This window comes from Emiliania huxleyi (genome assembly GCF_000372725.1).
Source record: "Emiliania huxleyi CCMP1516 unplaced genomic scaffold EMIHUscaffold_612, whole genome shotgun sequence".
Lineage (NCBI taxonomy): Eukaryota > Haptophyta > Isochrysidales > Noelaerhabdaceae > Emiliania > Emiliania huxleyi.
Genome location: NW_005197407.1, coordinates 10,016 through 24,503, shown reverse-complemented (window position 1 = coordinate 24,503; position 14,488 = coordinate 10,016). Strand labels below are relative to the sequence as shown.

At 65.7% G+C, this 14,488-nt stretch overlaps 7 protein-coding genes across 7 annotated transcripts in view; 1 reads left to right on the top strand and 6 right to left on the bottom strand.

Annotated features, from left to right (window-relative positions):
• Positions 1-3,460: 3,460 nt before the first annotated feature.
• On the bottom strand, positions 3,461-4,893 carry EMIHUDRAFT_247871 (hypothetical protein; the record flags this gene model as incomplete). The annotated part of the gene is made up of 6 exons (XM_005763881.1): positions 3,461-3,541; positions 3,693-3,773; positions 3,890-4,038; positions 4,112-4,295; positions 4,387-4,743; positions 4,813-4,893. The coding sequence occupies 6 exons, from the start codon at positions 4,891-4,893 to the stop codon at positions 3,461-3,463; spliced, it is 933 nt and encodes a 310-aa protein (XP_005763938.1).
• Positions 4,894-6,050: 1,157 nt separating this feature from the next.
• EMIHUDRAFT_120316 (hypothetical protein) lies at positions 6,051-7,109 on the top strand (the record flags this gene model as incomplete). The annotated part of the gene is made up of 1 exon (XM_005763880.1): positions 6,051-7,109. The coding sequence occupies one exon, from the start codon at positions 6,051-6,053 to the stop codon at positions 7,107-7,109; it is 1,059 nt and encodes a 352-aa protein (XP_005763937.1).
• Positions 7,110-8,261: 1,152 nt separating this feature from the next.
• EMIHUDRAFT_371503 (hypothetical protein) lies at positions 8,262-8,691 on the bottom strand. Its single transcript, XM_005763879.1, has one exon. The coding sequence runs from the start codon at positions 8,633-8,635 to the stop codon at positions 8,285-8,287; it is 351 nt and encodes a 116-aa protein (XP_005763936.1). The 5' UTR covers positions 8,636-8,691; the 3' UTR covers positions 8,262-8,284.
• A 15-nt stretch (positions 8,692-8,706) lies between these two features.
• EMIHUDRAFT_247869 (hypothetical protein) lies at positions 8,707-9,418 on the bottom strand (the record flags this gene model as incomplete). Its single annotated transcript, XM_005763878.1, has 2 exons — positions 8,707-8,893; positions 9,216-9,418. 2 exons carry the CDS (start codon positions 9,416-9,418, stop codon positions 8,707-8,709), a joined length of 390 nt encoding a protein of 129 aa, XP_005763935.1.
• A 27-nt stretch (positions 9,419-9,445) lies between these two features.
• EMIHUDRAFT_247868 (hypothetical protein) lies at positions 9,446-10,243 on the bottom strand (the record flags this gene model as incomplete). Its single annotated transcript, XM_005763877.1, has 1 exon — positions 9,446-10,243. The coding sequence occupies one exon, from the start codon at positions 10,241-10,243 to the stop codon at positions 9,446-9,448; it is 798 nt and encodes a 265-aa protein (XP_005763934.1).
• Positions 10,244-10,446: 203 nt separating this feature from the next.
• On the bottom strand, positions 10,447-12,211 carry EMIHUDRAFT_459759 (hypothetical protein; the record flags this gene model as incomplete). Its single annotated transcript, XM_005763876.1, has 2 exons — positions 10,447-10,470; positions 10,685-12,211. 2 exons carry the CDS (start codon positions 12,209-12,211, stop codon positions 10,447-10,449), a joined length of 1,551 nt encoding a protein of 516 aa, XP_005763933.1.
• A 2,199-nt stretch (positions 12,212-14,410) lies between these two features.
• The window catches only part of EMIHUDRAFT_247865 (hypothetical protein), a gene marked incomplete at both ends in the record, with an annotated part of 786 nt that continues 708 nt past the window's right edge, over positions 14,411-14,488 (bottom strand). The window contains one exon of the mRNA XM_005763875.1: positions 14,411-14,452. Within this exon, the coding sequence (XP_005763932.1) occupies positions 14,411-14,452 (42 nt within the window). The remainder of the gene's footprint in view (positions 14,453-14,488) is intronic.

Sequence of the window (14,488 nt, the reverse complement as noted above, 5' to 3'; positions counted from 1 at the left end):
GGGTGTTGGTCTCCATCCAGTTGCGCGAGTTTTTAGCCATCCTGCGGGCACCGCTGCTCTGAGCTTCCTCTATTGGGGGAGTGCGCAACCGGCGCCTCTTCTCTCTCTCTGCGTCTGTCTTTCTTCCTCCCTCCCTCTCCCTCCTCCAGCCCCATTCTGGCCTCTCCCTTCCGCTGCGCACCTCGTGGTGTAAGGACTGCGTTGCCCACCGTCCAGTTCCGCAGCCTGTTGTCGAGGGTGGGGGAGTGCAGCGGTCAGCTTGGATCCCATTCACAGCCTTCCGGCGTTCCGAACACCCCGAGGCCAATCTACTCTTGCGACCGGGGTCGTGAGAACGGAGAGGGGCAGGCCGCAGGCATGCTTCTGCCACCACTCAAAGGGCGCGTCCGGCTCGAACTCGAACGCGATCGTCGTCGCCTGGGAGATAGCCGCCGAGGGGAGTGGCTTAGGGAGCGGCCGGCTGACTGTTGCTGCGTAGAGAAGACGGAGGGTGATGGGGCTCCCTGGGCCGCATTGTGCCTCGTTGGTCGTCGCATCAGTGGTGATGTTGCTCTCCTCGGCCATCGCATCGTCCCCCCCCAGCCCGACGTCGTTTATCACCTGCACCGCAAAAGGGCTACATCGTGCGCACAATGCACGGATCCCGGAAGGGGGGGGGAAGGGGGGGGCGGATGGTCTCCCCACTCTATGGTGCGTGAGGGTGCCACCGCTGCCACTACGCATTGCTAACACAGCAAGCTGGACCGTATGTGGTCAAGACATTCCTTTGTCCGCCCTGGTGCAGGCAGGCTCACGGGGTCGGGACGGCTCTCGGCCGCCCCCTATCATGAGGGGTGTGCGGCATCCTGAGCGCGCGATTGGGTTCTGGGCTCAGGCGCGAGGCCGCAGTACCTCGTGCTCAATCTGGCCCACAATCGAGAGGACATTCCTGGAGACGCCCCCCGGCATCTCCATCATTGCTCCTGTCGCTTGCACCACGCCGGCGTCAAGGTCTTCAAACGTCTCGACCACCCCGTCAAAGACGTACATACTCATTCAGAAAGGCGGCCGCTCGAGCACCGAGCTAGCCGCACGCGTGAGCAGAGGTACAGCACAAGCAGGCTCTCCCGGGGGAGCGGCGCAGCCCTGAGATTTGTGGGACAAATCATTTTGCGAAATCGGTTTACCTTTGGCGGTGTGTTGTGATTGATGCTCTGGTGGTCGCGAACGGCCGCCGGAGGAGGAACACGACGCGCGCAGTGAAACGTTCTCCCATTTGCCCCCTCGGGGTTCCGGTCGGCAGGGCCAGTTTGCACAGAGCCTGGCAGGCTCTCTCTCTACATCGACGTTGATACGACACACGTTTCATTCATCTTTCTTGTAGTGAACAGGCCGAGTTCGCGGTTTGAGCGCCCAGCGCAGACCGACCGACCGCAGGGGGGGGGTCCGGTCGACGGCCGCGGAAGACCGCAGACCGGAGGGGGGTTCCGGTCGGTCGGAGCACAGACCGAGGGGGGGGGGAGTCGGTCGGGTTGGCTCGAGGGTCACACACACCGCACACCGACGCTCGCCGCAGCTGTGAATAAATTAGTATCTCGAAATACTAGAGACCAAGCGCCCTCTCCCCGTCTAATCACTCCTCGTCGTCCGAGTGCGGGCTGAGCTCGAGACCGAGACGCTCAGGATTGGGTCGGAACACGAGCTTGTCCATGTCCACACTCTGGTCGTCGTCGTCCATACGATTAGCTTCGCCGGCGACACACTGTACCCGTTGACGAGCCGCTTGAGCGCGGCCAGAGCGTGTACAAAGCGACGGCAAGCAGAACCAGGCCTGCGACTGCGTAGATGCTCCACACACATGTCACATGTACATGTGTGGGGTCGGGGGCGTCGGGCTTGCTCGGGCCTCGGCGAAGAAGTCTCCTTGGCGCTTGGCTGCGTAACTAGTTTTCATAGTGAAAACCGGCGATTTCGAAGCGCCCGTGGCGGTTCGCGAGAAGGAGGGGGAGAGAGCGTTTGAGGGGCTCACGGCAAGGACACCGACCGAGGGGGGGGTCGGTCGTCACACCTCCCGCCGCCGAGAGAGCGACCGACCGGAGGGGGGGTCCGGTCCACCTCCGGGGCAGACCACCGACCGGCGGGGGGGTCCCCACGAACTAGGGGGGGTGGGTACAAAATGACGCTCGTATTAGTAACCTGCCACGTACCACGAGGGTAGATAGAGCTCTGTAGTGTGTTGCCACCGATAGAGACTGGTGACCTGTGAGGTGCGTCCCACCTCACAGTGCCGCTGCGCAACCACAACGCAGACCACACCCGGCAGCAATTGACCCCAATCAAGGTTATGAGAGCGGCCATAAACAGGTGTTATGGCTGTTATGGCTGGCAGCTCATAACACCCCATAACACCTCATAACACCTCATAACACCTCATAACACCTCATTAACATAACACCTCCATCGCTGTTATGGCTGTTATGCCGCCCACCCTACCATAATCCATAACACCTCATAACACCTCATAACACCTCATAACACCTCATAGATAGCACTCATAACACCTCCCACTAGTTGTTATGACGGCCACAGCATAACAACCTCATAACAGCAGCTATGACTCGGCCAAAACCGAATTTGACCCCTGCAAGGATTTTTTCTTACGGAGCCCCCGGCCGCGCGAATCCTGGCCGTAAAATTCTTCTTTTGGAGCGCCCGCCCCGTGCCGCGTAGCTACTACCAGTCAACCATGGCCTAGCGGATGAAGATGTTCATGAGCCAGAAGCCCTCGTCAGTTGACCTGCGCGTCTCCGACTTCAAGAGGATTCCCGGCTTCAACTATGTGCTGTCTGTGTCGCGACGGAGGACGACCACACGTACAACTCGCTGTGCTCTGAGATCCGAGAGGGCAAAGGAGAAAATAGTTGGCGATCGATGCCGAAGCTCGCGCGCGGCAGCGCGCCGGAAGCGAAAATTCCAGCGGCGAGCAGTTCGGTGTGGCCTCTCGGGCCATAACACCGGTGGATCCGGGACGGCTCTCTCATAGCAGCCCATAACATGTTATGGGTGTTATGGGTGTTATGGGGCCCTATGCCCCGAGAGCCATAACACCATATAACAATAACTGTGCAGAGGTGTGCAGTGGGCGCGGGTGCACAGGCAGCGGGGTTCCTAATCGTCCTAACTCTCTCGAGCCTAACCGCCAGCGAGTCACTTCTCAATGAACACTTTAGTCACCTCTTAGCCTTGCGTGGCACCTTGGAAAAGGCCACTACATGCTTGTGTCGACGGCTTGCGTGACGGCGGGTACTGACGTACTCAGTCAGTACTCTCTGTAGAGTGCACAGCGCGTCCACACTGCAGAGCCAGAGCCAACCGCCCTTCCCAACCTCGCCCGACGAAGCACAAGGCCGAGCTCGTGGCTCAACGAGCGACCAGAGGACCCCCGCCCGCCCCCTCCAAGCCCTCCCCCCGGCGGAGTCCCCTATGAGCGCGCTGAGCCGCTCATCCCCTTTGCCGCTGTGAAGACGGGCGTCAGGCGGTCGGTGAACTCGTCGAGCTGCTCCTGCGGTGCGGGAGCGGAGGCGGCTCGAGCCGAGATGGCGGCGCACGCGCGAGGGCAAGGCGGGGGGCGGAAGGGGGGGGCGCTCCGCCCAAAAGGCCGGGGGGGGGCGGGGCGGGGCGGGGCGCGCCTGCGGGTACGCCTCCTCCACGACCGTCCTCGCCTCCTTGGCGACGGTGCGGACCTGCTCGACCGTCGAGTCGATGGCGGCGCGGTCGATCGGCAGGGAGAGCACCTGCCGGAGAAGGTGGGCGGGTTACTCCGCTTGCTGCTGCTGCTGCTGCTGCTGCTGCTGCTGCTGCTGCTGCTGCTGCGGCTGCGGCTGTGAAGTGAGCCGAGCAGCGAGCACACAAGGTGATCGAGCCGGGAGGCGGGGAGGAGGGACTGGAGGGAGGACGTGCGCCGCGCGCGCGCCTTCGAGACGGCGCCCTCGATCGCCTCTGCCAGGTCGCCCGGCGGGACGAGGGCGGGGCCCGGAGTGTCGAGCGGCATAGCGGTCCCTATGGCCGCACATTGCAGCGTGCGCAGAGGGCGGCCTTGCTACGCGGCGGCCGCCGCCTCTCGCTGGCGGACCGTCCGGCAGCCGCACCGACCCCTGCGGCGCGAGGTAGTGCCTCAGGATCCGCCCGCGCAGCGCGCCGTCGCCGGTGCGCGTGAGCTTGTGCAGCAGCGCGAGGCCTGGCGGCGTCCGCTTCTCGAGCTCCTCCTCGGTCCGGGTGTGGATGTGGGTGAGCAGCTTGAGGAGGGAGTCGTCATCCTATCGACAGGTCCTGGACACGTCCTGGACGTGTCCTCGAGGTGTCCCGCTTGAGGAGGGAGCCGTCCGCCTCCTCGCGCGCCGCCTCGACGTTCTGCTGCAGCACGTACAGGAAGCCTGCGTCGAGCTTGCCGTCGTTGATCATTTTGCACAGCTTGGCGTCCAGCTTGTTGATCTCCCCCGCGCCGAGCAGGTCCTGCAGCTGCTCGCGCGCCAGCGTGAAGCGCTCGTGCGAGCGCCGCTCCACAGCGGAGAGCAGCGCGGACAGCTTTGCAACCTCGTCCGTGTCCGGCTTGCTGGCGGTCTGGACCGCCTCGAGCTTGCTCGCGAGGGTCGGGACGAACGTCTCGTCCACCTGCTCCAGCCACTCGTCGAGCACCGGCTCGAGCGACCCCGCCGCCTCGGCCGCGCTGAGGATGCCTGCGAGAGCGTCGTCAAAGTCGAGCTTCTCCGCGGCAGGAGCGTCGCAGAGGAGCGGCGGAGCGGCGCGGCGCGGCGCGGCGAGCGGCAGCGACACGGCGTGGAGCGCAGGCGGCCGGAGCGGTGGCCGGAGCGGCACGACGAGTGCGAGCAGAAGCGGAACCAGCGCCACCGTCATGATACGGCTGGAGCTGGTGTCAGGAGGCGCAGCACAATTTCTTTTTTATGTGGCAAGAGTATTGCATACGCTCATACAATGGATTGTCATCGCCTGTGAGTGCGAGAAGGGCTAGCCGTAGGCGGCTAGCCCATGAGGAGAGCGTCCATAGACACCTCACTAGACCCCACATACGGTCTCGTCCGTGCCTCGCAGGCCGGCGAGATTGCTAGAGGTGGAGCCAGCTGCTCTAGCCTCACATGTCACTTCCTGTTGTCTGTTGTTTGAGTTGTGCCCTTGTTTGTGCCCTTGGCACCGTGGAGTGCTGGGGGGGGCGACAGGGAGGATGTGGCCCTGAGTTATGTATACGCCGACTCAGGGTGTGTGGCAGCCAGCTGGCTGTGTGTCTTGTGAGCCTGTTTGTGTCTGTGTGTCGCTCGTGCGTGTCGTCATCATCTGTCTAGCGTCCACCCATACCGCGTTGGTGTCCAGTCCGAGCCTGGCTGTTATTCACCTTTCTACCTACCTACCTAAGAGTATATCTCTAGCGTGCACGCTGGCTGTGTGTCTTGTGAGCTTGTTTGTGTCTGTGTGTCGCTCGTGCGTGTCGTCATCATCTGTCCCGCGTCCACCCATAACGCGCTGGTGTTCGTATGCGATTTCTTTTTCTCGTTGGCTTTCTCGACCTAAGAACAAAACTCTCTCTCTCGACCTAAGTGCTTTTAACCTAAGTGCTTTTAAAGATGTGTCTCGCGTGCATGTTGGCATCTGCCCGAGCTATCTCTCGGGGGCTACGCGACGGGATACTTGCCCGACGGCAGCTGGGGCGGCTGGATTACCCTACACTTCTCGGGCAAGGGCCGCTGGGTCGCAGGTGAGGAGCCGAAGCGCGAAGGAGGTGGACCTCGTCGACGGGGTGTGGTGTACGCGCTTGATAAGCAGCTGCGCGGGATCGAGAAGAACTTCCAGCCCGGCACAAAGCTCAAAGGTCAAAGCGCGTGCAGGCGCGCTTGCGGGCGCACAGGAGCTCGCGATGAAGAACGGCGACGACTTGTGCTCGATGGTGCGGCACCCACCCCGGCCGTTGGTGAACCCGCCGGCGCGAGTGGCGCGTGGTGCGGGACCCGACGCCGACCAGGAGGACTTTGCGCTCCGAGAGTGGCTCCGGTGCTCCTTCGATGGCGGCCGCGCCCGCTGCCGTGCCGGACGACGACACCCCCGTGCTCTTCGCGTCGCACGTCCCCGCCGGCGGCCTCACCGTGGGCATGCAGGCCGTCGCCGCGCTGCTCGACGAGGAGGAGGCGCCCGGTGCTGCGTCCAGCAGGTCGGGACGCAAGCGCAACCGCGCGAGCATGGGCGAGGTGCAAATCCAGCTCGCCCTCGCCAGCTGTGACCAAGCGCCCTCGCAGCGGCGGCGCGCAGAGCCGGCGGCGGCACCGGCAGCGCCGCCACCGGCAGCCGACGACGCCACCGGGGAGGATCCCGAGCCGCCATTCCGCTGCCCGTGCGGAGACGCGCTCAAGGCGCCGCTGCGCGGGCTGCTCTCTGCGCGGCTGGCGAGCGCGCGGGACGGCTCGCTGCTCACCGAGGCAGAGGCGGCCGAGCTGGCGAGCGGCGCGATGGCGGTCCGCTTGCTGCGGGCGGGCGGGGAGGGCGAGGCGGCGGCCGCCCTGGAGGCGGACCCTCGCCGGTCCCGCGCGCTGAGCCGCGCGCTCTACCAGGACGCCGTCTCGTGGGCGCTCTACTCGGCCGAGTGGGCCGACGCGCTCGCCGCGCACCTCCGCTCGCGCGGCTGCCGCAGCGTGCTCGAGGTCGCGGCGGGGGCGGGCGTCCTCGCGGCGCCGATGCGGCGGCGCGGCCTCGCCTGGCGCACGACCGACGCGGCCCCCTCGCGGGTCGGGCTGCCAGCAGGCCTCGAGCCGGAGGCGTGCGATGCGGCGGCGGCGCTCGCGCCCTTTGGCGTGGACGCGGTCTTTTGGGCGTGGTGGCCGCGGGGCGACGAGGGCGATGCCGCTCTCGCCGAGGAGTGCGCGCGGCTGGGCCTCCCCGCCCTCTTCGTGGGCGAGCCAAAGGGCGGGTGCACCGGGTCGGATGCGGTCTGGGAGCGCGCCGGGGCGCCACGGCCCCTCTCGAGCGAGGCCGAGGGGCTGGGCGGGGTGGACGTGCCGCGCTGGCACGGCGTGCGCGACCGGACGTGGCACGTGGGTCGTCGAGGCGCGCGTGCTGCGCTGGGATAGAGTACTGTGAATGCAGTTAGAGTAAAAAGAGAATCTACATTTTAATGCTTTTTGATCTTAGGGCAAGACCGATAGATAGAGGGACAAGAGGCCCCCTGTCCCTGAGCCACCTGGCTGTCAGGCTGTCACGTGTCAGGTGCTGTCAGGTGATCTGTCGGGCTGTCGGGCACTGTCAGGCACTGTCAGGTGCCTCTGTCAGACCAGCTGTCAGGTGCTGTCAGTGCTGTCGGGTGCTGTCGGGTGCGTGTCTGACAGTCGAGGTGCTCTGGTGCTGTCAGGTGCTGTCGGAGCAGTCGGGTGGTGCTGTCAGACGCTGTCGGAGCTGTCGGAGCTGTCAGGCTGCGCTGCTGCTGTCAGACGTTGGGCTGTTGCTGTCAGGTGCTGTCAGGTGGTGCTGTCGGGGTGCTGTCAGGCTCTGACACACACCAGCAACACTTATGACACTATCAAGAGGAGACCAGCAGGACTCTACTGGCGGCTACGCAGCTGCCCCCCTCCTACGGCGTGATCACGCCGGCGGCGGCGGCCGCCTGAGGAGCGCAGATGGCGGCGCAGGCGCAGGCGGCGGCGGCGGCACAGACGGCGGTGGCCACCCCCACCCAGACGCCGTAGGCATATGGCTGTAGGGCCCCAGAAGGCTAGCTGGTAGCTTCATTTGTAGTAGCACACAGCCGCCGGTGATAGAGAGGGGTCCGCAGAGGTGGGGCGGGAGGGTTGAAAGAGAGACCCATGACCATCCCATGACTACATGGACCACACTCACATGTCTTTGCATGTAATTTTGTTACACCCTCATGGGGCACAAGAAAGAGGCTCTACGGGGTCTCTGTGTACTAAGTGTACGGTCTGTGCTGCTGTCGGGCTGTCAGCGCTGCTGTCAGACCACTGTGTGCTGTCGGGCTGTCGGGCAGCTGTCAGGCTGTCACGTTAGGGCCTGACAGCGACGGGACCCCTCGACTGTCAGACTCTGCTGTCAGACTGTCAGAGATATACGTGCTGTCAGAAGACTGTCGGAGAAAGTGCTGTTTCAGCGCTGTCGGGCTGTCGGGCACTGTCAGGCGCTGTCCGGGGTTTGCTGTATCAGGCTGTCAGACCAGGGCTCAGGATAGACCACTACATGTACATCCTGTCACTACGCGCGGTCCCCCTACGCCCTAGGCGGTCACACACACTCTCTATCTCCCGGTGTTACAATCATGTAAACGCTCTCGCGGGTCAGCCGCGGTCTCGCTCTCGACTCTCGCAGCGGCGTCGGCCACGGCCGGCCGCACCGGCCGGCGGTGCTCCGTGCTCCAGCCGGGAGGTAGATGTCGCGGCTGGAGGGCCTCACAGAAGACCTCCCGCCACCCTCGCACAAAATCGTGGAGCGTGCCCGCTCCGTCGCCTCCGCCGCCGCCTCCGCCGCCGCCGTTGGCGCCGCCCGGCGAGGAGAGGACGGCGCGCATCAGCTGCTCCTCGAGCGACAGCCAGCCTGGCGCCGGAGGCTGTCGCCCAGGCGCATGCTGCCGCGCCAAGCCGGCGGCCATGTCGCGCGTGACGTGGCCCGGCTCCACCCCCAGCGCCGAGGCCACCACCGCCTCCAGCTCGGCGCGCCTGATCACTCGAGAACGGCGGTGAGGAGCGACCGCATTCGCACGCCGCCCTCCTCGCTGCACGCGGCTTGCCTCCCGGCGGGGATCCGCGCGCCGTGGTGCGAGGAGAGGGCGAGGGCGGCAGAGCGGGCCTTCGCCTCCTCCTGGCCCAGCGCCTGCCGCCGCGGCGCGGGGCTCCGCGACACGCCGTGCCTACAGGGGCCCGCCTCCTGGTGCAGCCCAAGCAGCGCGAGAGGGCAGGGGGAGGGGGCAGCGCGAGAGGGCTCGCCTGCGGTAGAGGTGCTGCCGGTGGCGCTCGTAGGCTGGCTCGAGCACGCCGTAGCAGCCGACGCAGAGCACCACCAGGTCGTGCGAGTCGCGGCTCTTCATGGGATCCGGCAGGTGCCGTCGGAAGGCGTGCGGCACCACGCTGAAGCGAACCAGCCGCGCCGCCGCCCCGTCAGCGCCGCAGCGGCTGCCGTCGCCACCGCGGCCCTCGCCGCCGCCTCCCGCCTCGCCGCCGCAGCCAACGCACGCGTTGCGCTTGCCGGCGAGCAGCCACGGCTCGGCAGCGTTCCCCGGCCCGCCTGGCTCGAAGTGCAGCCGGATCGTCCGCCCCGGCGCCTGAGCAGCGAGCGGGTCCCCCTCGGGCAGCAGGCTCGCCAGCCCCTTTGCGAGGTACCACCTGCCGCGCTTCGCCGCCATGCGGCACATCGGCTGCCCGGACGGGTCCAGCATCAGCCAGCCTGTTCGCACCGCCCACACTCAAGCGACTGCATCGCGGGCGCAGGAGAGAGGTGAGGGCTCGCCGTCGTAGACGGGCTGAGAGCGAGTCGGGATCCGGACGCAGCGGCCACGGGCCGCCGCCGCATCGCCGCTGCGCGGCGGCGGCAGAGAAGGGGCGGCCACTGTGGGAAGGGGCGCCCGTGACCGCCAGTCCAGCCGTGCCAGCAGCGCCAGGTAGACACGCAGCGAGGCGCGCGCGTCGTTCGCGGCGTACGCGACTTGCTCGACGCTGAGCGTGTCCGCCTCCCAGTTGCTCCTCCGCACCGCTCCCTTGTGCATCCTCTCGCCCAGCAGCTCCTCCGAGAGCGAGGCGAGGCTCCGGCCCGCGCAGCCGCACCGCACGGCGATCGGTATCAGGTCGACGCCGCCGCCGCAGCTGAGGCGGCGAGAGGAGCACGCGTCCACCCCGGTGTTGGCCCATGTCTCGAGGCGGCGCAGGTCCTGCGCAACACCCACTCCGACCTTGCTCGTCCGCGGGTCGGCGAGGAGCCGCAGCAGGGCCTCGGGCGGGGCAAGCTTGGAGAGCTGCACCACGACTGTCTCGTCGCCACAGCTGAGCTGCAGCAGCGCCGCCGGTCGAGATCCGGCCACCCACTCCACATCGAGCCCCAGCACGCGGTGGGTGCATGACCAGCGAGTCAACGCGGCGTCCAGGACGCTAGCCGAGTCGATCACGGTGACTGAGTGGCGTCCGTTTGCACGACGGCGCCGCCTCAGAAGCACGAGCGCCACGCAGGCAGCGGAGGCGACCAGAGCAGTCCAGGCGATCTTCGACATCGGCGTCGCGAGCGAGGCTGCTGCTCAGAGTTGGCCAGATCTGTCTTCAATCAGTACACGACTGTACAACTGAGAGAGACGGTGAAGGGGGTGAACCGCGCCATCCGAGCTCTCGCCCCGAGCCGTACCCGTGTGCCGTAGAGGCCCCTACGGGTACCTAGGGGCCTAGAGAACAAACCCCCTCTCCCTTTTCTCCCATTAAGCTAAAAGTACGTACAACTGAAATACTGAATGTGAGGTCGATCGGCGGAAGAGGATTCAGCCACCAGAAAAAGAATTTTCGGCGACCTTAGCTTGTGAGTCTCTTCTTTCCTTCTACCACAGACGCGAGTGGCAAAAATATCAATAGAGAGAGAATAGATGCAAGAAAGATGCCCGGAAACTGGAGTCCTAGTACATTGCGGGCGAGGGGGGCAGGCAGCGGAGCAGCGGCGACGGCACCAGCGCCTCGAGGACCGTCTCGGGCTCGTAGACCTCGGGCGGCAGCCCGTGCTCCGGAGTGAGCTCGGTGACGGCGCGGTGCGACGACCAGAACCTCTTTGGGTCCGCGTGCGCGTCGTTGTCGTGCGAGACGACGCCGACCACCTGCGAGGCGGCGTTGACACACGGGCCGCCCGACGAGCCGGCGTGCACCCACAGCCGGCTGCGGATGAGCCCGCTGTCCACGCCGAGGCAGCGCGAGCGGTCGAGGTAGAGCTGCCGCATCGAGTCCCGCCACGACGCCCAGCCGCACACGGAGAGGTCGGCGCCATGCGCGAGGGCTCTGCGGCTGCGGTCGAGCTCGAGGGGCGGAGGCATCCGACCCACCCCCTCCGCGGGGTCGTCGGAGCGGGCGGCAACCTCGAAGCGCGAGAAGGCGTTCTGCGCCTTGCCGTACGCGGGCGGGTCGAGCGCTAGCGCGCCGCCCACCTTGAGCACCGCCAAGTCCTGCAGCGTGGCGCCGTCGTCCGAGCAGCTGCGCAGCAGACTGTCTGGCGTGACGCAGCTCGCCCACGCCACCCACCGCGCCGGCTTCGCGTCGCCCTCGTACACGCCCAACGTGAGGAGGCAGTCGGGGCCCGCGTACTCGTCCCTCGCCCGCCGCGCGCGGTAGCCCACAAGCACGTGCGCCGCCGTGAGGATGTAGCACTCGCCCGCGTCCCGCTTGACGACGGCGCCGGAGCCCATGTCTGCGAAGCGGCCCGTCGGCAGGTGGAGCAGGCCGACGCGCAGCGTCGCCGCCTTGAGGGCCGGGTCTGCGTTCCTCTCGAGCCGGCGGACCAGCAGCAGCGCGAGCACCAGGCTGACCCCGCCGCCGTAACGCACCGCCTCGGGCCAGTAGCTCCGCTCGAGCCTGTTGAGGCAGCGCTGCCGCTCCGCCTCGCCCGGCTCGCGCCGCGCCGGCTTGAAGGCGGCAAACAGCCCAAAGCAGAGGCGGCTGCTCCGCTCGGCCTCGGGAAGCTCGTGGAAGAAGCGCCAGTACGGACCCTGCCCGCCCGCGTTGCACATGTCCGCGTCCGACTCGTTGCAGCCGCCGCCGCCCACGCGCGGCGGGTCGCACAGGCACTCCCGCAGCCGGCCGCCCGCGTCGCGGCAGAGGTAGACGTGCCGCAGCCGGCTGCGCGAGCAGCTGCGCACCGCCGCTCGCAGAGGACGCCGCTCGACCGGCAGCTGCAGCAGCGGCGTCGGAAGGAGCAGCCGCGTGAGCGTGAGGCTGATGCCGAGCACGAGCAGCGACAGGAGTATGCGCGGCCTCGCCGAGGCAGCGAGGCGAAGCCGGTGCACGTAGCGCCGGGACGCGCGCATCAGCTCCGTCAGCAGCCGCATGAACGCGTCTCTCGCCGTGACGGGCTCGCTCTCGTAGAAGAAGGCGAGCTTGCCCTTCAGCGTTTTGTTGGACCGCTCGAGCTGGGCGATGCGGCGCTCGGCCTGCTGACAGCGCTCCTCGAGCGCTGCGCGGTCGAGGCGGGAGTGAATGGGCTCCGCCATCCTGAGTCAGATGCGCGACAACACGGCGACCCTCTCGCGCCGGGTTTGGCCGCCAAGGGTCGGTCGGGCTCTTGATGGAGGTTCCCCGTGTTTGTCGGTCGGGCTCTTGCGACGGAAAGAGAATTCCCTTCGCAGTGAGCCACGCTGAACGAAATGAACGTAGAGCCGAACGGTAGGAAGCCGGGGAAGAAGACTCCGACGAGGACGAAACACCTGTGACCTGAAGAAGCTGAAGAAGCGCAAATCACTCTGTGTGACACATTTCTTGTTGGCTTCTAAAAATCTCTCTCTAAGAAGCTGCCGGCGAGCCTGGCGGTCCGCTGTACTACAAGGAAGTGCTGACTCGATTTCTACTCGAATTCTTCTACCCCCACGACTCGGAACGCGAATGTGACAGGACCATCGGGTCCTTCAGCCTCCAAAGCGGGATCACCCGAGAGCAGCTGAGCCTGCCTCTGGCCTCGCCTCCCTCTCCTTCAGGCATTCGTGGCATCCTATGGGTCGTCCAGAGTATCGACCTCTGGCTTGTCAGCCGGTCACTTGATGACGACCATGAAGTACAGCGATCGCCACCTCGCTGGCCTCTCCTCAAGGCCTCCCGACCGCGTCGAACTCACGGCGCGTGGTAATCCCGTCGTCAGCTGTAACGATGCGCCCGAACGAAGGGGACCCCAGCGCCAGCATCATCGGTCGGTGGAGGTACAAGTGTTCGAAGAGAGAGTGGACCTGGGCAACGATATGACTTGGCAGAAATGATCGCAGTGGGCGTCAGAAGAGTCGTCCTTGCGCGAGGAGAGCTCGATAAACTCGAGGCACGAGGGGCCAAAATATATGCCACGAGGAGGGCAGAGTTGCGCCGAAAGGCGGGAGAAGCCGCCGCCGACATTAGTGTGCGAGAGCAAGGGATCGGCAGGCGGCGGCGGCGTCGCAAGACGAGGCAGACGAGAGCGACGCGACAGAGGAGGAAGGAGGGAGAACGACGAGAGTGGGACGACCGCGAGGTGGCATGAAGGTTGCAGCGAGAATCGGCGAGGAGGAACTGCGAAGGAGATAGAAAGAGGCAGACGACCAAGGGTTTACATGTAGGGTGGGCGACGGCTAGCACCACACTCCTCTCCTTAAAATCCCTGTGTGGTGGCGGCGTGCTGTCCTCCCATTTTTCTCTTGGGTCTCTGTTTTCTTTCTTTCTTTGACGCATCACGCACGGCTTAGTTTCACGGGTGTCCGCGGCCCCACTGTGCCTGGAGCCGCTGGTAGGACAGTGACCGCCGCAAACCCTGTGTTCAGCATGGGATTTCGGTTTTTTGAATGCCAAAAAACTAGCGAGGGAAAAGTAATTCGAGCAAACCCGCGGCCGCAATGAATTAAAAGGGGCGGGTTTCGAGAGGGGGAATTTCGTCTCACTGGAGAATCTGGGAGAATCTGCGGCTAGGCCGGTCGCTCCCCCGTCTTTGGGCCCTGTTGAGTCGTTTCGGAAGTTGAAGTTGGCGCATCACAAAGAACCCAAATCCAACCCTGCCAACCGAGCAAGCCCATGGGGGACGCGAGGTCTTGCTCCACCTTCTCGGCGCTCGCGTCGCCCAACCTGAGAGCCTCATCCGCCATGCCGGGGCACATCTTGACCGGAGCCGGTCACATGTCCATCGTGCCCAAGACGGGGCACGGTCGACTCGACCGCGGCCGATGGCACCGGCCCAACGGCCGACCAAGATTTTACGCCTCCGAACGCCGGGCCGGTGAGGTGGCGGGTCGGGCGACACGGAAAATCGGTGGCTGACAACGACTTTTTGAGGCCATCGGTTTGAGGTCTGCAGACATTTTCTGGATGATCTCGCATTTCCCGAGGCGTAATCGCAGATCCAGACGGCCCAGCAGGTGGGCGCTGCAGGCGAGCCGCCTCACATCCTTCGCCCCCCCCGTCGCTCACGCTGCCTCTGAAGCACCGGACCACCCCCCCCGCGCCCAGGCGGCCTAGCTGCCGCGGGCTCCACCCACGCGGGCCACCATCAGCGCCGCCCGACGGCTCAGAACCTCTCTCTTTAGGTCCCACAAAAGGCGGCGAGCGAGCGGCGAGGCAGATGAATCGAGCTCTGGACGCATGCCGCGAGAGCTGTGAGGGTCGCAGCTCGGCCTCCATCTTGCCCGGTAGTGGCGCGTCGGCTTGCCGGCTCACGGGGGTCACTGCCCCTAGGTGCCGCCTCACCTCGCCTCTATGCACCCTTCACCCTCTAGCGCCTCACCCTGCCCGGTGCCGTGGTAGTGGCGGTGTCAGCCATG

Coding starts and splice junctions, on each gene's coding strand:
- EMIHUDRAFT_371503 (XM_005763879.1), bottom strand. CDS start 8,635: ATGGCCGCCGGCTTGGCGCGGCAGCATGCGCCTGGGCGACAGCCTCCG.